The sequence below is a fragment of the Vulpes vulpes genome, chromosome 13 (genome assembly GCF_048418805.1).
Source record: "Vulpes vulpes isolate BD-2025 chromosome 13, VulVul3, whole genome shotgun sequence".
NCBI lineage: Eukaryota > Metazoa > Chordata > Mammalia > Carnivora > Canidae > Vulpes > Vulpes vulpes.
Genome location: NC_132792.1, coordinates 59,249,007 through 59,274,127, shown reverse-complemented (window position 1 = coordinate 59,274,127; position 25,121 = coordinate 59,249,007). Strand labels below are relative to the sequence as shown.

Below are 25,121 nucleotides of genomic sequence, written 5' to 3'. Positions count from 1 at the left end.
TCCAGTTACTGTGTACTGAAGGTTTGTTCATAGCAGTAATGAGAGATTATGTTGGGAAAAGAGTAGATACTCTATTTGGAAACTTGAGAATGCCAAGTGGGAAAATCTGGGCTCTCATCAATGGTCAAAGGGAAACCTTTTAAATATTTTGGCCAGGTAGTGTCATGTTAGAAGTGGTGCTTTAAAAAATGATCTTTGAAGCTATACCCTCCATTTAGCCCATTTTTCTTATTTTCTTTACCTGAGACCTAAAAATCCCTCCGCTTTCCATTCTTGCCTCTCTTTGAAGACTTTCTCCAAACTTTTTTTTATTCTCAGGGTGTCCAAGCATGCTCATATACTTCATTACTCAAGCCACTTGCCTGGGTGTGCGCCTGTGAAAAATGAACATCATGGGCCTGATAAATGAGTCCAATAACTGCAGGTTTGGTTTTTCATGTGTTTGTATGTATGAATGTTATGTTTCTAAGATTAAATCTCAGGAGCAAGCAAGCTATGCTGTTTTATAGCTCCCTGTCAGTGATGAATCTGGCCAAATTTTAGAGGTAAATGTTGTGGGTGTTCTTTATAGATGAAACTGCTTTATATTGCTGTCCCTACAGTATTTAAATGGCTAAATCTATGCTCTGTCAATCGAAGATTCTTGATGCTGAATTCCGTTCTATAGTAAATTTGAGTGAGGGTCGTCCAGTTTATATAGTTTTAGAAGTGTAGAGCTTTTCTATTCATCTTACAGTGATCAGAGAAACAGCTGTTACCCTTCTAGTTTAGTCCCCTCAAGGACTGATAAAGCCATTATTACTACAATTGCTTCATACCACTTCCTTTTGTTGGACAAGAAGCATGCTAATGCAACCAAGATCCTGCTATTTCTCCTAAATGAGATAAAAAAATGCATTCAAGGAACTTACAGTACTTCACAAATCAATTTTATTAATTTAAACACAAAATTAATGAAGAAAAATTCTGTACACAATTGTGGACACAACACACCTTTATACAGTAAAGCCAAGATAAACTTTGTCTTTCCAATCTGTGGAGTACAAAAACATAAAATGAAAAGGCTAAAAAATTGTCAACTTCTGTTCGCTTCAAACAAAAAAAAAAAAAAAAAAAAAAAGGAAAAAAAACCCCAAATTCAATTGTTAAACAATTTGGAAAATTCACAACTAATTCTAGCAGCAACATGAAACTTCAGGAAAAGATAGAGTAGCTTTTTAGCTACTTTGGGTTAAAGCTGGTGTTTGTTTTTTTTTTCCCCCAATGTAATATTAAAGAAAATTCATCCAAAAAATGATTTCATAACAATGGAAGGCTTTAGATGAAAACTACTGCCCAAACTCATCACTTTTGGAGAAACTGTCTTATGGCCTAACAGAGGTGACAATTTTTATTTCCCAGATTTATGCTTTATACTTAATGTAGATGAAGAATAACCTTGGTGATATTTCCTTGGTGATGATGATCGGGCCATGTCCACTGCCCACAATGAACTTTCCAGGGAGGGTGGAGGAAAACAGAAGGGACAATCAAAAAGATTTTGTTGATTTCCAGATATGTGGTAATGTCCTTCTTTAAGCAAGAAAATGCAGACCCTAAAATCTGAGCACACAAAAACTTTGCTAGTCTCCAATTCAAGAACCATTTTATTAATAAAATATATCTATCAATCATCTACATTCTTTCTGTGGGAAGAAGCATTTGCATAATTTTTTCAAGTAGTTACATATAATACAATAGTGTTGAAAATGAAAAAGTGAGGTTGTAAGAGGACTTTTTTTTTTTTTCAAATTATTTAAGACACTGCTGTGTTGTTTTACCAAGGTCCTCCTAATAGCATTAAAAAAAATTGGGAAAAATAATTTGGAAAACAAAATCCTATTAACATCCATGCTTTTGGTCTTGACAACATCATCTAAAAATAAAAACAAAAACTTCCATTATCTACATATTTATACCCAGTACTTCGATAAGGCACTGCACATGACTTTGTGCACACATCGCCTCATACTTCACTATCAAGGCATTGCTACCTTTCAATATCATTTTCTAAACAATATGTAAAAGAATCATCCATTATTACAAATTTACACCAAAAATTCTCTCTGTACATGATTGTCTCAGTGATGTACATATTACACGTTTAAATTAGACATACTTTAAACTACTTTGCAATGTGCTAAGATTCAAAGTACTTGCTGTGTCGTGAGGCAAAGGCCTTTACTCGCTTATTATGATGCTACTGTCTCTTCAATTATTTGATGTCAAAAAAGTCTGGTTGAGTGAATTGTATGGTGCTGGAATCATACCTCAATAAAGCTGTTTTTAAAAAGTCTGTTCATAAATAAGTAGAGATGTACAGATTACCCTGGGTATGAGACACCAAAAAAGTAAACTTTCTTTACAAGAAAATCCCCTCACGGATTCAGGAAACCCATTTCAGTCTTTGATGTGCAATCAAGTTTGCTGTACTGGAGAAGCTGTTTATGTCACATTGAAGATGCTAACAATGTAAGCGTTTGCAGGTCCTTTCTTCACAGGTTTGAACCACGTAGTTAATGTGGCAAAGACACATCACACTGTACTAGAACATTCTCATGGCTTATTTTCATTGGATTCACAGTACTAGAGGCAACAGCTGTTCTGAAGAGATAGGTGTGGTCCTTCATTTACCACAAGGGCAGAGGTGAAGAACGACAGCAGCTGTGTGTCACCATGTTGAAATCACTACGTTGGGTACTCCAGCGCTGACACAGGACTCAGGCCTGCTGGATATTTTCCTGGTCACAGGGCAGTTGTGCGGTTTCAAAGTGCTATGTGGCCGTTACAGGTACTCCAGTTCCAAGGCATGATGTAGGGCCATGAGGTCCGAGTGACTAGAGATCCTCCAGAAGGGCATCGCATGCTGTGGAAGGGGCAGACACACGGTGAGGGCAGACAGTGCTCCCAGCAAGAAGCCTTAAACCTGCTTTTGAAATTCGCTACAACGCTCATCCCCTTTTTTCAGTATTGTGAGAACTGCCAGGGAAGATCTTAACATCACATCTGTTTAAAACAAAAATTCAAACTTAATCCTCCCCTAAGACTACTGGAGTGCATTTTAAAATATAATCTGGAGTCTGTTTCTTTTAAGAAAGTGATGGATATTTCTGAAGTCGATCTACACTGTGACTTGAGTGCCAAGTCCAAACTTTACATAAAATACAGTAGCTATGAATGAAACTTTGTCAAAAATGGTTGCCTTTCAAAATACATAGCCAGTGGATTTTTAAGGCTGAACGTTAAAGCAGTTTTCCTTAGCTGGTAGTATTTTATATTTTTCAAAACTTAGTTTTACTCCTGTAAGAAGCAGCTTTTTTCCATTTACTTCCATTAGGGATTCTTCACGTTGACCTTGAAATGGCTTTACCATATGGGAAAATTTTCAGTGACTATATAACATTTTTTTTGTAGTTGTTTAAAAAGCATCTAAAAATCTAGTTTAAATGATGAGAAAACACCTGAATTAGCCAGAGATAGGAAAAGGAGATTACTTCACCCATGAAGGATGAAAACATGATTATAAAATTGTTATTGCTCAAAAGCTCTATAGTAAGTACTTAAGCATCAGCAAATCTTTTTTTCAAATAAGAGAAAAGTAACCATTTTTCAGAAGACAACATTCTACTTAGTCCATAGAAAAGCAGCTTTTTAAACAAAAGAAACAGGGTGAAGGCCTGAGTATAATTTGCAATTATAGCGCTAAGGAATTAAAATCAGACTAACAGAAGCATTTGACGTAGAAGCAAATTAGTAGGTAAAAATGGAAGCAAGTAACTATTTTGATGTAAATCACATAGCTGTTGTATTCTGGAAATGCACACTATTAAGTTATTAATAATGCAAAAGCATATACCACTTTCCAATTCAAATGTAGACCTTTCTGGACTCCGTATTTTTCAAAACAACAGTCCAGCATCGAGTACTAGAGATCTCTTTTCAAAGTTTTAGTATGATCTACTTGGCAACTTTGCATTCATTCACTCCTGTTTTTCTAATCAAAAGTAATGCAGTCTGTTTTGCCTCTGCAGGGATGGTATAGAAGATGGCCTTGGTCCACCCTCTCAGTCTGGGTGAGAAGTAGAAATATACAACAATCATGAGCCTTTATCTCTGTTATGAAAGGACTAGGAGGAGGCCAGTTCCCATTACCTGAGAAACTGGGGAAATACTTGGTAAGAGGTAGTAGTAGTAGTTAAGCTAGGTATGAAAGGATGAGTATTCAGAAGAACACTTGGTGGCTGTGTGTGTTAGAGGGCAGAGAATGAAGGAGAGGTTCACTGTTAGGATGCTGGCTGTATATGAGAGAAAGACATGATTGGCTGCAGGAGCCACATGGAGCAGGGCCTGCTCCATGATAAATTTTTTCATCAGTGAAATAAAAACTGAGTCTTAGAGGAGGAGCAGAGAGGTTTAAATAACAGCTGGTAAGGAGTGAACAACTCGATTCACACCAGGTCTGGTCTGAATCTGAAGCCCAGATGCTCTAATGCCTCCTAACTATTCTCAATGGCCTTTTAATCCAGCAGTATAAATTATCAGCACCATAGTATATAGCTTAAAACACACTCCCTTCTGAATTCTGTTGAGTGAAGGACACTGAAAATTTGAGTGACTGATATATAGATCAGATTTGGAAAATATTTGTAGTTATAACACAGAAAGCTTTCCTTCTTTTTCTGTTATTAGAATAAAAATCCACATGTACTGTAAAATGTTTGCATAAAGTAGAACTTCAGTTTTATAGAGAAATGTGAATCCTTTCTGATCCTACTATCCAGATAGCCTCCATATTTTTCTATATCTTTTATATGTGCATTCTCATATTTGAAATTGTGTATGTAGTATGTACCATTTAGCAACCTGCTCATTTTACTACTTAATCTCAAGTCCATTTCTGACACATCATTTTTAAGGAAAATCATTATGCAATTTTGAATTATGACTTAGTTTTCCTGGAGCCCCAGCTTACCCATAAAATGAAAGTTTGGGGAAATGACTCAAGGTTGTGTCTTGGCTTAATGAAGCCTATAACATTAATATTGTAGCTACAGCAGCTGTATAAAATAATATGCATGACCTATGCCCCCACTGACAAGAACCAACATGGAAAAAGAAGAGGAATTAGAATTGAAGAGGATGAAAAATTGCCTACATATTACATGATTTTATATACAAATGCTAGATCTAACCAGAAAATTCAATAAAAGCTGCAGAACACAAAATTAACAGATTTTTGTATGTGTTTCTATGTACTAATGACAAATTACCTGCAAAAAAAAAAAAAACAGGAATTAAACAAGGAAAATAGCTACACTAAAAAGCGCAAGACATTAATGAAAGAAACTACTATAGACAAATGGAAAGGTGTCTCATGTTCATGGACTGGAAGAATTCATATTGTTTAAATGTCTGTGCTACCCAACCATAGATTCACTGTAATTCCTATCAAGATTTCAATAGCATTTTAGAAAAATAGAAAAAGATAAATGTAAAATGGCCAAAGCAATGGTGAGAAAGAAAGTGGGAAACATCACGTTTCTTGATTTCAAGGTATATTATAAAGTTATGGTAATAAAAACAGTATAGTACTGGCATAAAAACAGACACATAGATCAATGAGACAGAATCAACTACCTAGAAATAGACCACATATATATGGTCACATAACATTTGACAATGAAGCCAAGAATACTCAGTGGATAAAAAGGCAGTCTCTTCATTAAATGGTGCTGAGAAAATTGGCTGCAAACATGTAAACAAATGAAACTAGACCCCTACTTTACACCACTCACAAATTAACTCAAAATGGATTAAAGACTAAAATGTAAGACCAGAAATTAGAAAACTCCATGGGAAAAAATCTGCTTGACATGGAACTTGGCAATGATTTTTTTTTTTTGGATATGGCCTCTAAAGCACAAGCAAAAAAAACAAATGGATTGCATTGAACTAAACTTCTGCATAGCAAATGAAATGATCAACAAAATGGAGAGACAACCTAAAGAATGGGAGGAAAAAATCTGTAAACCATTATGTTGGTTTAATAACCTAATTAAAGATGGGCAGGGAACCTAAATAGACGTTTTTCCAAAGAGGATAAACTGATGGTTAACAGATACGTGAAAAGGTGTTCAACATCACTAATCTGGGAACTGCAAGTCAAAACCACAATGAGAACTTATATCTGTGAGAATATCACCAAAAAGACAAGAGATAACATGCTTGCAAGTCGTGGAGAAAAGGGAACCCTTGTGTACTGTTGGTGGGAGTGTAAAAAAAAAAAAAATAGAACTACCATATGATCCAGCAATTCCACTTCTGGGTATATATCCAAAGGAAACAAAAACATTGTTGAAGAGATATCTGTGCCCTTTTGTTCATTACAGCATTATTCACAATAGCCAAGACATGGAGACAACCTGAGTGTCCACTGATGAGGGAATGGATAAGAGAGTTGTAGCATACATATACAATGGAATATTATTGAACCACAAAAATGAAAATCCTACCATTTGCAACAACATGGATGGACCTTATGCCTAGTAAAATAAGTCAGACAGAGAAACATAAGCAACATATGATCTTCTTATATTTAGAATCTTAAAAGAAAACAAAACCCAAACTCATAGAAAAAAAGATCAGATTTGTGGCTACCAGACATAGGGTGGGATTATATGAAAGTGACTGAAAGATCTGGTTGTAAGATAAAGAATATGGCTTTATAGTATATTTGAAATTTAGGAACAGATTCTAAGAATTCTCATCATAAGGAAAAACTTTAAAAAAAACTACATTTTTTGTAGCTATATGATAGATGTTAACTAATATTGTGAAATGATTGCTATAATATGTAACTCAAATCATTATGCTACATACCTCCTCAAACTTATACAGTGATGTCTATCAATTATATCTCAATAAAACAAAAAGAATCAATGAATAAATTGAGAGAGAGGAGATCTTGGTTGTATGCTGGAAAGGGTAAGTTGAGCCTTCACTGAATTTGCAGAATGGGCAAAGCTGGTTAGGTAGATGAAAAGGAGATGGACTCCCAGTCAGGAGTCGGTATATGACAAAGATGATAGGTGGGATCAACAGGGCATTTGGTCTGGAAGTGATGGGGCTAGAATGTTATGTTCATAATAAAGACTAATAAGGAAGGAAGTTTTTATAGGTAGAAGCACTGGGAAGATAGTTGGAGGTGTGGCTGGCCAGTAGCAGAGAAATTATGCCACAGGACAGTGGAAATGGAATGTGCACAATGGATGGGAGCCACATGAAGGAACAATTCATGCATTTTGGTGATGGGTTGGAGGAAGGGACCACCAAAGACAATTTGTGTGGGTGAACTGGGTTCATTAGCTGATATTCAGATGGGATGGCATAGGTTGCTTAAATGAAGATACTCCATCAGGTAACTAGAGCCATGGGACTGAAAACAGGGCTAACCACAAATATTAACGGAAATGATAGCTGAAACTGATGAGCATATTATTCTATTTGCCTGGGTGGCTCAAGAGTTGAGCATCTGCCTTTGGCTCAGGTCATGGTCCCAGGGTTGGGATTGAGTCCCACATTGGGCTCCCTGCAGGAGGCCTGCTTCTCCCTCTGCCTATGTCTCTGCCTTTCATGAATAAACAAAATATTTTCAAAAAGACTAGGCATATATTGAGAGAAATGGATACTAAAGCCAGAATCTTGGAAAGTAGCACAGGTTTTGGGGTGATTAGAACCAAAATATTCCCTGACTAATGGGAAAATGACACATCCTTCCTGCTCCTCTTGTCTTGTCCATATGTGCAACTTCCCAAATTCTTTTATGTTACCTTTCCTGCTCATCTAGTTTTTTGCATTTATCCCTTCTAGTTATATAGGAAATCACTAACACAAAAAGCTGTGTGCTTAGACACTCAGATGTACGTTGAATTTTGCTGAAGAATATATTTATAAGATGCTAAACACAAAAGGACATAACCTTGGGCTTAGGTATTGTACTTCTTGGGACTTATCCCACAGATACACTTGCCCCTGCCTGAATAACATAAAGACCATTCACTACAGAACTGTTTGTAGTAGTAAATATGGGAAACCGCCTAAATATTTAGCCTCAAGGGACTCACTGAAGTATATACAGCACATCTATGTAACAGAATACCAATGCAGACATTTAAAACAATTAGAGATAGAGAACTCCATGTATTGATATGGAATGACTACCCCAGGATATATTGTTAAAAAAAAAGGCAGGTACAGAAAAAAGTGTGTAGTTACCATTTGTGTGTGTGTATGTATGTGTATATATATATATATATATATATATATATATATATATATATATATATATATAAACCAACAAAACAACTGTGCTTTCATGTTATCTGTGGAGAATTTGCATCTGGAGGTAAAAATACTTCCTAAGTTGTAAAAAAAAAGATCTTGGAGAATAGAGTTTTCTAAAAATTCATGATGAAATTTATTGCACAGCATTGCTCTTTTATTATTTGTATATCTGGCTTCTATTCTAGACAGATGTGAATTCTTTAAGAACAAGGGTGAAATCCAGTTTAGGACCTGGCGTACATAATGTTCTCATTAAAATTCACCATAGTTGGTGTTAGTAATCCCCAGGTCTCAAATTATATAAGCAAAAAAATTCATTAAAAATGTTACTTTTTTACTTTTTTTTTTTTTTTTCCAAAGGCAGCTCTCTCATTTTTCTCCTGAATAATTCACTTAGAATTCAGCATTATCAATCAGGTTCTCTACTTCATCTTGGATTTCAACAAATTTTGGAGTTCACATTTAAAATGAACATTTTTTTTTAGTTTGTCTAGTATACAAATGGCAATGCAGGAAGACCTTGAACACACCTCCTCCATGAACACATCAAATAGGCACTTATTTATTTAGCAATATCTTCTGAAGAACTGAGAGTTGACTGAACACCTTCTGCACAACAAAAGACAGACCACACAGGAAATGGCAAAAGAAAAAGAGACATGAAGCCCCACCTCCAATGCTATGAATAGCAGCAGGGACGAATAGTACCAAGCAACCTTGAACATATCTGTCCATCCTGGGGCACACAAAAAACTGCAGTTTAAAGTGCAACTAGAATATAAAGGATCTTGCCCTAGAATTCCACCAAGCAGTGAGGGAGCTGCTGAAAATCTGCAGTGGAGTGGTGGTCAAATGCCATGGTCTATGTTCCCCTTCCACCTTGATAGCATGGAAAGAAGCAGGGTCTGGACATCATAGATGACTCACCACTTCAGTGAGCCCCTAGCCCGTTGGAGCCCCAGCTCTCCCACCAAGGTGACTCCATTGCAGTATATGCATGCTCATTACAGCTCCAGTCATCTTGCCAAGGTGACACAAGCACAAAACACTCCACTTTGGTGGTAGATGATTTGCCAGGGCGTCCTAGCACATGGTACCCAGAGAAGCCATGGCCCATGCCTGCCTTGGCTCTAGCTGCTCTGCCAGAGTACTCCTACACAGAACACCCTGAGATACACTGGCTTATACCCACATTAGCTATCCTGCCTGGTTGCTTTCCACACAAAGAACACCAGGACTGCCCCAACCTGTGACTACTCTAGCTCAGGCCATCCCACCAGGGCAGCCCCAGCACAGAGTACCCCGGGACCCCAAGCCCAGGCCAGCCATAGCTCCAGCAGGCCAGCCAAAGTCACTAAGCACACACAGTCTACACAGAGGATGACCATACACAGGACCATTCCTTCAAGTTTAGGGGAAATTGCTATTTTACTTAATTCATATAAACAAACAGAGAGAGTCGAACAAAGTGAGGAAACAAAGGGTTATGCTCCCAAAGAAAGAACAAGTTTAAAGCCTCAGAACATAGAGAGTTCAAATTAATGGTCATAAAGATGTTCACTAGACTGAGGAGTGGATGAACTCAGAATTTCAACAAAAAGAAAATATAACAAAGAATCAAAGTTGGAGAATAACTGAAATGAAAAATATACTAGGAGGAATTGACAGCAGAATAGAGGATGAAAAAAAAAATAGATCAGTGATCTGGAAGACAAAGTAATGGAAAGCACCTAAGCTGAATAGCAAAAAGAAAAAAAAAAATTAAAAATAAGGATAGGTTAAAGGATCTCTTAGATAACATCAAGCCAACAAACATTCGTATTATAGGGATCCAAAAAAGAAAAGAGTGAGATAAAGGGGCAGAAAACTTTCCTAATCCAGGGAAGGAAAGACACATCTAGGTTCAGAAGGCACAGAGAATCCCACACAAGATGAACCAATGAGGACTATACCATGACATATAAAAATTAAAATGGCAAAGTTTAAAGAGAAAAATTTTAAAGTAGCAAGAGAGTAGCACTTAGTTACATACAAGGAAAACCTCATAAAGTTATTAGCTAATTTTTAAGCAGAAACTTTGCAGGTTTAGGAAAAAGTGGCATGATATATTGAAAGTGCTAAAAGGAAAGAAGCCAACAACCAAGAATACCAGGCAAGATTATCATTCAGAATTGAAGAAGGGATAGTTTCCCAGACAAACAAAAATTAAAGGAGTTCGTCACCACTAAACTGGTCTTACAAGAAATGTTAGAGTCCTTAAGTGGAAGCAAAAAGGCCATAATTAGAAGAAAATTATGAAAGGACAAATTTCACAAGTAAACATAAAGGTAGAATAACCATTTATAAAGTTAATATGAAGATTAAAGACAAAAGTAACAAAATCAAGTATATCTATAAAATTAGTTAAGGGGACTCACAAAATAAAAACATGTAAACTATGATAGCGTGCATAAAACATGGAAGTAAAAATGAAGTTTTTTCGGAATGTATTTGATTTTAAGTGATCTTCAACTTAATACAGGCTGCTATATACTTAGGATAATATATATAAACCTCAGGGTAACCACAAACCAAAGCTAATAACAGATACATAAGAAAAAAGAGAAAAAGAGCCACATGTCGCTAAAAAAAATCCAATCACAAGGAAAGAGAGCAAGAGAAGAACAGAGAAGAACTACAAAAATAATCAGAAATCAATGAACAAAATGGCCCTAAGTACATATCTATCAATAATTAAATGGTCTAAATGCCCCAATCCAAAGACACAGGGTGAAGAAATGGATAAAAAAAAAAGATATCTATATGTTGTTTACAAGGGACTCACTTTAGACCTAAAGACACATATGAACTGAAAGTAAAGGGATGGAAAAAGATTTTCCATGCAAATGGAAAAAAAGCTGGGGTAGGAATGCTTATATCAGACAAAAATAGGAATGCTTATATCAGACAAAAATAGACTATAAAACAAAGAAGGGCATTGCACAGTGATAAAGAGATCAATCCAACAAGAGGATATAACAATTCTAAATATTGGGATCCCTGGGTGGCACAGCGGTTTGGCGCCTGCCTTTGGCCCAGGGCGCGATCCTGGAGACCCGGGATCGAATCCCACGTCGGGCTTCCGGTGCATGGAGCCTGCTTCTCCCTCTGCCTCTCTCTCTATCTCTCTGTGACTATCATAAATAAATAAAAATTAAAAAAAATTAAAAAAAAAACCAATTCTAAATATTTATGTATCTAACACTGGAGCACCTAAATACATAACACAACTATTAACAGACACAAAGGGGGAAAAAAATGACAGTAATATAATAGTAGTAGAGGACTTTAATAACCCCCTTACATGAATGGATCATTCAGACAGAAAATTAACAAAGAAATAGTGGCTCTAAATGACACATTAGATATGATGGATTTAATAGATATATACAGAACATTCCATGCCCAAACCATAGAATACATGTTATTTTCAAGTGTACTTGGTATGTTCTCCAGGATAGATCACATGTTGGGCCACAAAACAAGTCTCAATAAACTTAAGAAGATTAAAATCATTTCAAGTATCATTTCAGACCACAACAGTATAAAACTAAAATCAATTACAAGAAAAAACTGGAAAAAATGATGTGGAGGCTAATGGGTCAACAAAGAAATTAAAGAGGAAATAAAAAATAAAAGTGAAAATAAAAACACAAAGGTCTAAAATCTTTAGGACACAGTGAAAGCACTTTCAAGAGGAAAATTTATAGTGATTCAGGCCTTCTTCAAGAAATAAGGAAAATCTCAAATAATCTAACCTTACACTTAAATAAGTATAAAGCCCAGTGTGGAGAAGGAAATAATAAAGTTCAGACTGGAAATAAAATAGACTTAAAAAAAAATAGAAAAGATCAACAAAACCAAGAGCGGGATCTTGGAAAAGTTAAACAACTGACAAACCTTTAGTCAGACTTATCAAGAAAAAAGAGGATCCACATAAATAAAATAAAAAAGAAAGGAGAGAATTAACAACCTACACTATAAAAATAAAGTATAATTAGAGACTGCTATGAAAAATCATATACCAACAAACTGGACAATGTGGAAGAAATGGATAAATTCCTAGAAATATATAATCTAAAAATAATCAGGAATAAATAGAAAATCTGAGCAGACTGATTACTAATAATGAAATTGAATCAGTAATAAAAAATTTCCAACAGGGATCCCTGGGTGGCGCAGCGGTTTGGCGCCTGCCTTTGGCCCAGGGCGCGATCCTGGAGACCTGGGATCGAATCCCACGTCAGGCTCCCGGTGCATGGAGCCTGCTTCTCCCTCTGCCTGTGTCTCTGCCTCTCTCTCTCACTGTGTGCCTATCATAAATAAATAGAATAAAATTAAAAAAAAAAAAAATTTCCAACAAACAAAAGTTCAGGACCCGATGGATTTACAGGTGAATTCTATCAAGCATTTTTTGTTCCAATTTTAGTTTATGTGCTACTGAAGTGAGTAGTCTATCAAACTTTTTAAAAAAGATTTTATTTATTTATTCATGAGAGACACAAGGAGAGGCAGAGACATAGGCAGAGGGAAAAGCAGACTCCGCACAGGAAGCCTGATATGGGCTTGATCCCAGGACTCTGGGATCACAACCTAAGCCAAAGGCAGATGCTCAATCACTGAGCCACCCAGGCATCCCTCTATCAAACATTTAAAGAAAAGTTAATACCTATTCTTCTGAAAGTATTCCCAACAGAGAGGAAGAAAAGCTTCCAAATACATTTTATAGGACCAGAATTACCCTGATGCCAAATCCAGGCAAAGACACTATATATCACCTCCCCACCCCTTCACACACACACACACCCACCCACCCCGCCAAATTACAGGCCAATATTCCTGATGAACAGAAATGTAAAAATATTCAATAAAAATTAGTAAATGACATTCAATAATACATTAAAAGGATCTTTAATTGGTAAAAGGATTCAACAATACATTAAAATCAAGCATGGTTTATTCTGTGGATGCAAGGAAGCTTCAATATCTGGATATCAATCAAAGTGATCACTGCATTTAACAAAATCAAGGATAAAAATTTTCTCAGTTTGCAAGCTAAAAAAATGCAGAAAAAGCATTTGAAAAAATTCAACATTCATTCATGATAAAACTCTCAACAAAGTAGAATCCGAGGAACATACCTCCATATAACAAAGGCCATATATAATAAACCCATGGGAAACATCATACTACATGGTGAAAGACTGGGAGCTTTATCTCTAAGCTCAGGAACAAGACAAGATGTCCACTACTCTCCCTCTTATTCAATGTAGAATAATTAGAAGTAAAAGATAAACAGACTAAAATAGAAGTCCTAGCTTCAGCAATGAGACAAGAATAAAAGCCATCCAAATTGGTAAGGAAAAAGTAAATTGTCACTATTTGCAGATGACATGATACCATACACAGAAAACCTTAATGACCCATGCAAAAAACTATTAGAACTCATAATGAAGTAGCAAAAGAAATTAAAAACAATTCCATTTACAATTGCACCAAAAAGGATAAAACACCTAGGAATAAACTTAATCAAGGAGATGAGTGAACTGTACTCTGAAAACTATAAGACACTGGTTAAAGAAATTGACGATGATACAAACAAATGAAAAGATATTCCATGCTCATGGATTCAAAGATTTAATATTGTTAAAATTCCCATAATATCCAAAGCAATCTACAGATTCAGCGCAACCAATATTGGAATAGCAATAGCATTTTTCGCAGAGCTAGAACATTTAGTACTAGACTTTGTATAGACCCACAAAAGATCTTGACTAGCCAAAGCAGTCTTGAGAGAGAAGAACAAAGCTGGAGGTATTGCATCTTAGATTTCAAGGTAAACTATAAAAGCTGCAGTAATCAAAATAGTATGGTGCTGGCACCAACACACACACATAGATAAATGGAACAAAACAGCCCAGAAATAAACCCATATGCATATGGTCAATTATTCTACAACAAAGGGAAAAGGGAAAAGGCAGTCTCTTCAATAAACGGTGCTGGGGAAATTGAACCATTATGCATAAAAGAATACTTGCTTATACCACACACAAAAAATAAACTCAAAATGGAAGAATGACTTGAATGTGAGACCTGAAACCACCATAGTCCTGGGGGAAAACATAGGTAGTCATCTCTCTGACATTGGCCTTAGTAACATTTTGCTAGATGATGTCTCTTTAGGCAAGGGAAACAAAAGCAAAAATTCTTGGGACCACACCACAATAAAAAGCTTTTTGCATTGCAAAGGGAAGAATCAACAAAATGAAAAGGGAACACATGAATGAGAGAAGATATATGCAAATGATACATCTGATAAGGTGTTATCTAAAATATATAAAGAACTTAGATAAGCCAACACCAGAAGAACAAATAATTTGATTAAAAAATGGGCAGAGGATACACATTTTTCCAAGAAGATATACAGATGACAATTAGACACATCAAAAGATGCTCAGCACATCACTAATTATGGGGGACATGCAAATGAAAACCACAATGATCTATTATCTGTTACTATTAGAATGGCTGATATCAAAAAGACAAGAAATAACAAGTCTTGGTGAGAATGTGAAGAAAAAGAAACCCTCATGCACTGTTGGTGGAAATGTAAATTGGTGCAACCACTGTGGAAAAAAGTATGGAGGTTCCTCAAAAAATTTAAAATACAAATTACATATGATCCAGTAATTCCACTAATGAGTATTTATCCAAAGAAAACAAAAACACTAACTTAAAAAGATACATGCATCCCTATGTTTACTGCAGCATTATTTCCAATAGTCAGGATGTGGAAATAACTTAAGTGTCCATTGACAGATGAATGGATAAAGAAGATGTGGTGTGTGTATATATATTAAGAAATATGACTCAGCCATAAAAAAGTGAGATCTAACCATTTGCGGCAATATGATGGATCTAGAGGGTGACCTAAGTGCTAAGTGACATAAGTCAGAGAAAGACAAATACCATATGATTTCACTTACATGTGGCATCTAAAGAACAAAACATAAACCATCAAAAAAACTGAAATAGCCCCATCAATTCAGAGAATTTACTGGTGGTTGCCAGAGGTGACAAGGGTAGGCTGGATGAGCAGATGAAGCAGAGTGCGAGGTATATTGGCTTCCAGTTATGGAATGAATAAGTCAAGGTGATCAAAGGTACAGCACAGGGAATGTAATCAATGGTATTGTAATAGTGTTGCACGGTGACAGATGGCAGCTACACTTTTAAGGAACACAGTAAAATGTATAGAGTTGTGGAATCGCTGTGCTATACATCTGAACCTAACGTAACAGTGTATGTCAGCTATATGAAAAAGATCTAATAAATAAATAAATGAAATGGACATCTGTTGATGAAGTCTTTGCCATAATGCGGAATAATGGAGGCCTGCCATTTTCTCCCTGGTGTTCCCAAGTGATTTATCTTAAGTAGTCACCTGAAGAGTAAGTACAGTAAGCTTGGTTGTAGAGTCGTAAAACAAGGCCACTTTTACTCTAGAACTGAAAATTGCTCTTGGTATGCAGAAGGCTATTATTCCCATTTTGACTTTTTTGTTTTTTTAATCATACAGATGCCCATTATTGTCCCTCAAAGCATGTTGTATTAGGGAAACAGAATTCTGTGATGAAAAAGAAAGCCTGGCAGATTTTGACAACAAAAGACACAGGTCAGAGAAAGATATCCACAGGTAGATGGCTATTCTCACGTTCTCTGCAGTCTTTCTAGGAATGAAGGTGCCTACAGAAAACTCTTTCAAGAGATCTTTCTGGAATAAAGTGTTTCTTTTAAATAAACGGAGGTAATTTTAACTTTTTCCCTTTGATGGGGTGTGTTTTAATGATACGAATTACAGAATTAGATAAAATTACTGAGGAAAGCCCTGGGACTATGTTGGCAAAGAGAACAAAGATGACAGAACAGACTTCAATTGACCATAACGAAACAGGCAACTGGCGGAATGCTTACTGGTTTCATTTCTGAGCTTGAAAAAAGTAACTACCCCAAGCAAAAGAACATGATTTAGAGAGATGAAAGACATCTCTACAGGGAGAAAGAAAGAATGTTCTATTAGATTTTTGAAAAGACTTAGGAAACTGAGAGAGACAAGCTAAAATGGTTAAAATTGATTTAGAAAAACTGTAAAATGTTCTGATCTTTGCAAAACATTTTAGTGCTCAAACTTGCAGAACTTGACTGGTTCACTATTTTATTTAATAATCTAATATGCTCACAAACTAGAATACTTTTTTTAAAAGTATTTTTAAAATTTTAATCATGACTGCAAACTTAGAAAAGAAACCACTTGAATAGTGCTATCTGCCTCCTGAAAGGAAAAATGCAAATACTGAAGCTAAGAATACTCATTCACAGTCAAAAAATTCAAAGGATGTTCTTCATAGGCAGCTGCCTAATTCTTTTTGGCACAGGTGTGTTTGTTCTGAATAAAAAGAATAACATATTTAAACACTAGAAATCGTTTTAATGGTTCTGCAGAGAGAGCAAATGCATTTAGCTGCATTACTATTCTCAATTCTAACATTAAACCAAGAATTCCTTTACTTCTTCCATGTTATATTCACCCATGAAGAACATCGAAGAAACCCCCCTCTCTGAAAGATTTAGGAAGCAACTTTGCCTGTGCTTGCCTGTGGATGCACAGGCAAACCATCACTTTTGTAAGCACCCTTCTGCCTACCACAAGCTAGAAAGCCACATTTTGGCAACCTTGTCCTGAAACTAAACTTTTTGGTGACTACTAGAGGGAGGATTAGAAGCCAAGGGGTCAGATGCACATCTTTGGCCCTGGGCCTCACTTCTACGCTGATGAAATGTGCACATCTATCCTGCTAGCCACTAGGAAGTCCTGTCTAGGAATGGCATGGGGGATTCCAGAGGCTTTTCCCAGGAAGATGACTTGAGTCTGGATTCCCATCAAACATTCTCCTTAACTCTCCGGGGTTGAGTTTGGGGTATTCTAATTTAATCTGGGAAAATTTTCGTTTTAAGAAAACAGCCCAAAGGGCTGAGAGATGTACCTAATGATCATGGTGGTTGCCCACTGGTGAAGTTGGAATGTCAGAACTAGTGGTTATAGGGCAAAGGCAGCTTTGCATCAACCTCTACTGGATCTGAAGTGTATGTGAGTTTCTGTCTGCACCAATCCCATGTGGGGAGCATGTAATCCAGGGTACAATATCAATGTGTATGAATTAAATAATCTATTATTTACAAAATTAGGGTCCATTTCTATGTTTTAGTAGAATTCAGAGGCACCGAAGGTGAATTAAGTCATCTTTAGGCTCTATAAGAAGGTTGGCCATCTGTCATGCTTAATGCTGCATATATGATCTGGTGACTTGGGGGTCACTTCTGGTGTATACTGGAATACTCCAGAAGAGCTGATTTGTTGCATCTCTCATGGAAATATACAGTGATATCTATGAGTCAGTGTGCAGGGAAAGGAAGGGAAAATAATTCTACTGGTTAACCTCATAAATTATTTAATGCTTTTCATTTTAAAAAATATTTAGAGAGTATGACTGTGTGACTGTGCCAAGATTTAGGGAGTGTGTTAAAAAAAAAGTGGAAAACAAAGTCTCAAACAACAAACTAAGCAAAATAAAAATCCCTACCTCTTTTTTTTTTTAATTTCTATTTATTTATGATAGTCACAGAGAGAGAGAGAGGCAGAGACACAGGCAGAGGGAGAAGCAGGCTCCATGTACCGGGAGCCCGACGTGGGATTTGATCCTGGGTCTCCAGGATTGTGCCCTGGGGCAAAGGCCGGCGCTAAACCGCTGCGCCACCCAGGGATCCCAAAAATCCCTACCTCTTGAGCTCACCTTTTACTGCTGAAACAGATGTATCCAAAAATAATAACAATGCTATCATTTGTTGCACATTTTATATGTACCAGGTTCTGTTTTATGGGTTTTACATCTTAACTAAATCTAATCCCAGGGAGCTAGATGCTGTTATAACTGCCATTTATCGAGAGGGAAAGAGAAAGAGGAGGGATAAATACCTTGTTCCAAGTCACAGAACTGGTAAGCAGTGGAGCTATCATTCAAACCCAGGCTGTCTGCTCAAGAATCCAAGAATCCAACTTCTCCAATTAAAGTGTGAGTGAGTACTATGAGTACTACTCTAACTAAGTGCTAAGGGGAATTGAAAAGGTGGTTACAGGAACTGGATTTTGAAAAATGAGGAAGACAGTGACAGCAGGGCATTGGGGAAAAGAGCATTCCGAGCAGAGGCTATAGCTGCGAGGAAGTGCTGGGCATGGCTGAAGGTGAGGAAGATTGAACAGGTAGGCTGGCACTAGACCATGAGTGGTCCCCTCCTCCTCCCCTCCTTTTAAAATGCAGTGAAATACATTAATGGAAAGCTTTTGCTGAGGCAAATGGCACAATTACACTTGCAGGCATGTAGGAGAATAAAAAGGTGTATGACAGACAAACTGGGAGTCAAGGGACCAGAGTTGGATCCATGCCCTTCCTTTCCGAGCATCCCAAGAGGGGTGAGGTGCTGACCTTGTGAAAATAGAAGGCACTGTGCTCTAGGACAGCAATCAGTTTGGCAAACCAGCTCCTACCAACTGGTCGAGTCTTTCTGAAGTGAGGTTTAGAAGGTTCTTTGGCTGAATGCAGGCTCAGGTAGGTTGTAATCCCTTGGCAATGTCTGCCCTGGGGCAGAATGGGACATGCTCACGTGAGCACAGCAAATGTGTCTTCTCTGTTCTGGATGACGGCTGCAGCACTAAACCTTCCTTTCTGCTTAAAAGTCTACGTTCTGTGAAGACCCACCATCCATGACCTTGGAGTCTGGATAGGGCGCTCTTCAAAAAGATCATGTTTATTTAATTCTCCTCCATCCTTTTTTCATTGCTTATGGTTCTGAACACATTTGTAGTTAGTTTCTGAGAAATGGAACTTGTTTACATGATCCAGCTATGAGCATTCTGCAGACTAAAAAATTAAATGGCATGAGATGCACCATCAAGGAACACTGACCTTTTTTGCTCCTTGTTCTTCTTCCACACCATCTCCTATAACGACGTACACCACTTTTCTTCCAAACCTTTGAATTATCCTCTCAAAACAGCTCTCCTTTCCTAATGAATACAAATAAATTACAAAAAATTAAAGTTCAGGTAACTCAGCACTACAGCACTTGAACTTTTATATGAAATACTTCCTTTATGCTTCTGATTCAACTCTATCCTATTTGTACAAACTGGAGAAGAGTGCTTTTAGATGCCATTTGGGTAAAATGTGGAACGGCAAATTTTACAAATTTGTAATTTGTAAATTACAAATTGTAAATTATGTAATGGATGACTTGTCCCTTGGAAATTGTCAGCTTTATTTTATTTTTTCATTTATTTGAGAGAGAGAAAGGGAGAGAGAGAGAGAGAGAGGAAGAGAGAGCACACAAAAGGAGAAGGGGCAGAGGAAGAGGGAGGCAGACTCCTGGCTGAGTGGGGAGCCAGACTCAGGGCTAGATCCCAGGACCCCATAATCACAACCCAAGCCCAAGGCAGATGCTTAACCGACTGAGCCACCAGGAAATTGACAATTTTAGTATTCTTTTCCCAAGGGCTCGTTTATTTAAAAGTAGGATCCAGTCAATCACAGTATAGCATTTGGGAAAAATACCATTTTTACAGCAATACTTTCCTTTAAGTACTTTAAGCTGAGACTCAACAAAGGCATACGATTCTGGCAACATACTTGAACTTGATTTTTAAAAATGTTTCATGATCTACCAAACTCTGAAAATAATATCTGATCCATGAAGTCTATTCAGAAGGAAGGTGGAAAAAAACTACTAACTGGTTTTGTTATAGCAGGAAAAATCAAACGGTGGAATCCGTTTATTCCTTCATTTTCCAGTTGGGATTCTATTTGAATGAAAGCCCCTCCCCTCTCTGCCCCAGCTCTCTGCCAAACCTGATGTGTTTACTTGAAATATTCTGGTAAAACTGTTTCTGAAATAAATGTCAGGTAATTTGGGGTACTATAGAGAGATCGCGCCTGCCCTACCCAGGCATCTAATGTCCAATAAAGCACTTTCCTAAAGGCAAAGCGGGATAAAGGTAACAGAATACCTTTATCTATCTATTATCTTTCCCATGTCAAGACTTCGTTTGGGCTCTCTGGCGGCACATCCCTGCAGTTAATGCAGTCATTGTTGCTCCTTTAGAGAAGAAACTGCTGTTCCAAGTTCCCGGCTGCCAACAGGGTCATTTTAATGGACAATGGGACAGTTTATAGTTTTCAAATGTAAATGGCTGAGCTGAGCCGCATCTCTTTCAAATAAGGATCAGATATACTCACGAACAAATTGCTTGTTTGCTTAAACAAATGTCTGCTTTATATTTGTATTTTGCACTAAAATCTCTGGTTTGCATCTGACAGAACGAAATTCGGGCCAGCCTTATTCAAAGGATGTAATTTCAATGCTTCTTTAGCTGCCCACTAAACTGTGAAATATTAAATCACTTTAAGAAACAAATACAAAGTGTAGTTTTCACTGCAAAAATATACAACCACAGACTTAGATGTCATGAAACTTTTTTCCCTCCTTAGAGGGAAATGTTTATGTGTTTTTGCCAAGTTTCCCTTTCATGGGAAATGGAAGGTAAACTCAATGTTATTTAAAGGTAAAGCTGTGGTGGACCAAAAAAAAAAAAAAAAAAAAAAAAATTCTTGCCTATATACTATCTCCTTTAGGCTTCACTGTGAATTCTGGGTCACATAGATGTTTTCCATCATAATGATGGAAAAATTGAAGCGGACTATTAGAAGTTAGAGATCCTACATGAAATTTTCATTTTGATGCATCCATTTTATCTAGAACATCGTAACTCTGCCAAACGAGATACTAGTCATCTCCTCAAATGACTGCTGCTTATAAGGAAATTCCTGAGTTTTCTGCAATGACTCCCAAATTATATCTCATCTGATGGCAAAATTAGGAAAACTACAGGAATTTCAAGCTCTATTTTTCTTCTTTTTGAGAGAATCTTAAGCAGGCTCCATGCCCAGCCTGGAGCCAATGTGGGGCTTGATCTCACGACCTAGAGATCATGACTGGAGTCAAAAATCAAGAGTAGGAAGCTTAACTGACTGAATCACTCAGGTGCCCCATTTACTTTTCTTATTAAAAATACCATAGAGGGGCAGCCCAGGTGGCTCAGGGGTTTAGCGCTGCTTTCAGCCCAGGGCCTGATCCTGGAGATCGGGGATCAAGTCCCATGTCGGGCTCCCCCCATGGAGCCTGCTTCTCCCTTTGCCTGTGTCTCTGGCTCTCTCTGTGTCTCTCATGAATAAAATAATAAATATAATCTTTTAAAAAAATTAAAATATAAAAATACCATAGAAAAGTGATTTTTACCTCTGGTTTTGAGGTAATTTCTACCACTTTTTTCCCAATCTTTTTATTCTGTATTGATAAAAATTTAAGTTCAATATCACAAACAAAATGCCCATTACAGATATCTAATATATACTTGTTAGTATAATTTTGTTATCCCCTTCAATAAATATTTTTGAAATTATTTAAAATATTTGGGATTAAGGTTCAATGTGCAAGACATGTAATACACTACTTGTTCTTTCCTTCTGGGAAGTTAAGCACTACCCCTTCCATTCTATAGCTTCTTTGGAAATTGTTCTTTCATGTGCCGATAAACGTTTACCATGCATGGACTCCTGTCTACAAAACACAGTATGATTCCTCTTTATTGTTATGGATAGCATATATATCTTACTGCAAACTGTTATTTTTATGGACATGAGAACATATAAAAATTCTGGTTACTTGGGCTAAACCAGGAATTCTATTTGGTATATTCCTTTCTCTAAGTATCTTTTAGCATTCTGTTTTTGGTGCTTCTCAGAAAGCATCATTCTCCAACTCTAGTTATTTCCAATTTGGCAGGGCTATCTGAATATCTCACAGGTTCTTCATCTCAACACTGATAAAATCAAATTCTTATCTTTCCCATCACACCTGATTTTCCCCATTAGTCAATAGCATCATCACTGACACAAGTGTTTAAAAGGAACCTCTGTATCAGCCTTCTTCAAAAGAAACAACCGTTTACTCATCCATTTCATTAAACATTTATTGAGCACCTACTATGTGTTGGGCCCCATAGCTACAATGACAAGCAGCACAGATAGACTCCATTAACAAGGATATTACAGTCTGATAGGGAAGTCAGACGAATAATTATGAAAGTAATTCTTTAGCAATAATTTAGGAGATATACAAGTATAGTTAGATGGAGAATTAGATTCCATTTTTACCCTTTTTTCTTTAGATAGAGGTGAGCAGCCAGAAACAACCTTCTTCCCACCTACTAGGATCCTCATCCCGCTTCTCCAGGACTCACTAAAATAACATCTTATTAGGGTAATAAACAAGGCCATGAATGTCTAGGCCTAAGTCTACTTTTCTAGCTTTCAGCTTCCCATGACCCATGATCATTTACAAGTCCCTTAGCAGGGAACACATTTTAATATCTGTCCGTCTGCTCTCACTAGCCCATCTATTTTCTAAACCCTGAGGTATCCTTCTATACCCAGCTCAAATGCCATTTCCTCATTTTAGGCTTCGTTGACACATGCCCTCTACCTCCCCCTGGCTGGGAGTGAATGTTTCCTCATTCAAGTGCACATTCAGGCACTTAGTAGTAGAACTTCCTATGGTATGGAAAGGAGTCTGAACCCTGGAAACAGACCTAGTTTGACCCTTACCTTTACCAGCTGTTAACTTGGACATTCAGGCACTTAGTAGTAGAACTTCCTATGGTATGGAAAGGAGTCTGAACCCTGGAAACAGACCTAGTTTGACCCTTACCTTTACCAGCTGTTAACTTGGACAATTAAGTTTCTGAGATTTAGTTTCCACATTTGTAAAATGGAAAGGCTGTGAAGATTGTTTTTAATAGGTAAAATGCTTAGTACAGTTCTGGGCATCTACTGAATATATGATAAATGCTCATTTACATACTTCTTTGTCATATTACAATTATTTAGATGTCTCCTTCTCCCATTAGATGGCAAATTCTGTAAGAACAGGAATCACGTCTTTTTATCTCACTTTTTATTCTGTCTTAGTTTATATCCTAACCAAATTTCACATTAGTCTTCTTTCACCAACTGTGATTCCTTCTTTTGTGAACTTAAATTTTTTTTGGTATCCCGATAATGAAAATGGGAACTCAACTGTTTATGCATGTTGAATTAAAATAAAGCAAAAAAAAAAAAAAAAAAAAAACCAATAGTTTCAGTGATTATAAAGAAAGCTATTAGAATTGTTTCATTTCTACTTTGTAGATCTCTATACTAGTATTTGTTTTGGCTTATTAAATATTTTTGTTGATGTTATCTAAAGGAAAGTAAGAGATTAATCCAGAATTGATGCTCAATTGGCAATAGCTAAAGTACATAGGTCTTAATGTCAGTGAAATAAAATTTTTTGAATTAATCAGCATGAATTGATTTATATTTCTCTTCATGTGTAAAGCCAATTCTGACAATAAAATTAAATTCTTCTTCTAGTTTGCTGACACCTAACATTATGAAAAAAAAAAAGTCTCATTTACTGCCTTTCACTTTTATTAGCCTGAGGGAAAAGAGTCAAGTATAAAATAAAATAAAATAAAAGCAGCTCACCTATTTTTGTTGCACTGTAAATATTTTCTATCGGAAATACAATTCCTAATCCATATAGCAGGACTTTTGCCAATGCTGGGATAAGCTGAGTAGTTGTTACTAAAATATTCACACAATTCGTCCTATGAGAACAGAAAAAAAGGAAAAAAAGAAGACTGTTGAAAAATGAATCTCCAAAATGAACAAACAGGAGTAAAGGCTGTTTTCCAGCAAAAGCACCATGGAGTGACTAGGGGACAGCCTACCGGGAGTGAATGAGCGTGAGTGCTTTCAGGGCCAGTGTCAACCAGGAGTCTGTTAGGGCTTCAATCTCAGCCCTCAGCTGCAGCCAGGCTTCCCTCTTGGCTGGACCAAGCAGGCCTGTGAATTTAAAAGCACATGAATTCCTTCCTCACCAATGTGTCTATTCAACTTTATAAATAATAAACATTTAATACTATTCTTAATATCACCCTCAAGCTTTATAGTATATAGAATAATTTTTCACATACGAGCATCCATTTGACACATGTTTATATAGTACCATAGGAAACATCTCTTGATTTTGCATTCTTAGCATTCCCTTCCCCTGGTTACAGAAGTCATTTCTTCTTTTTAAGGAGTCTGCTCACACCATTCCTCTCATCATGGAGTTTGGATAGAGCCAACCCTCCACTCTGGCTCTCAGGGTAGGTGTATGACTATGGGTTGGCCAGTTCAAGTCAGTCTTGGAACTTTTGCTGAATCTATTGGGGAAAATATTTTTCTATCCAATCAAGGTACTAAACTCATAGAATATAAGCCTGGATCTGTTAATGGTCACATATGCCACGTATGGGAGGGGCTGACCTAGAATGACTCCTACCCAAAGGAAAGCATAGGCAAGAGATCTCAGATGTCATCTTTTGAGCATGTGGATTTAGCCAATGCTAGAAACCAACACACCCCTAAACTTTTTGTTATAAGTCAACATATTCCCTTGTATGCTAAAGCCATTTTGAAACACAGTTGAATGAGCTTTACAAT

General features: G+C 36.8%; 1 protein-coding gene across 16 annotated transcripts in view; it reads right to left on the bottom strand.

Moving 5' to 3' along the window:
- Positions 1-907: 907 nt before the first annotated feature.
- EYA1 (EYA transcriptional coactivator and phosphatase 1) overlaps positions 908-25,121 on the bottom strand; it is a 350,405-nt gene continuing 326,191 nt past the window's right edge. For all 16 annotated transcript variants that reach the window (XM_072734530.1, XM_072734522.1, XM_072734521.1 and 13 more), the window contains 4 exons: positions 24,362-24,476; positions 24,117-24,238; positions 19,443-19,543; positions 908-2,905 (listed from right to left, as the gene is read on the bottom strand). In XM_072734530.1, the coding sequence (XP_072590631.1) occupies positions 2,825-2,905; positions 19,443-19,543; positions 24,117-24,238; positions 24,362-24,476 (419 nt within the window). In that variant the 3' untranslated portion in view covers positions 908-2,824. The remainder of the gene's footprint in view (positions 2,906-19,442; positions 19,544-24,116; positions 24,239-24,361; positions 24,477-25,121) is intronic.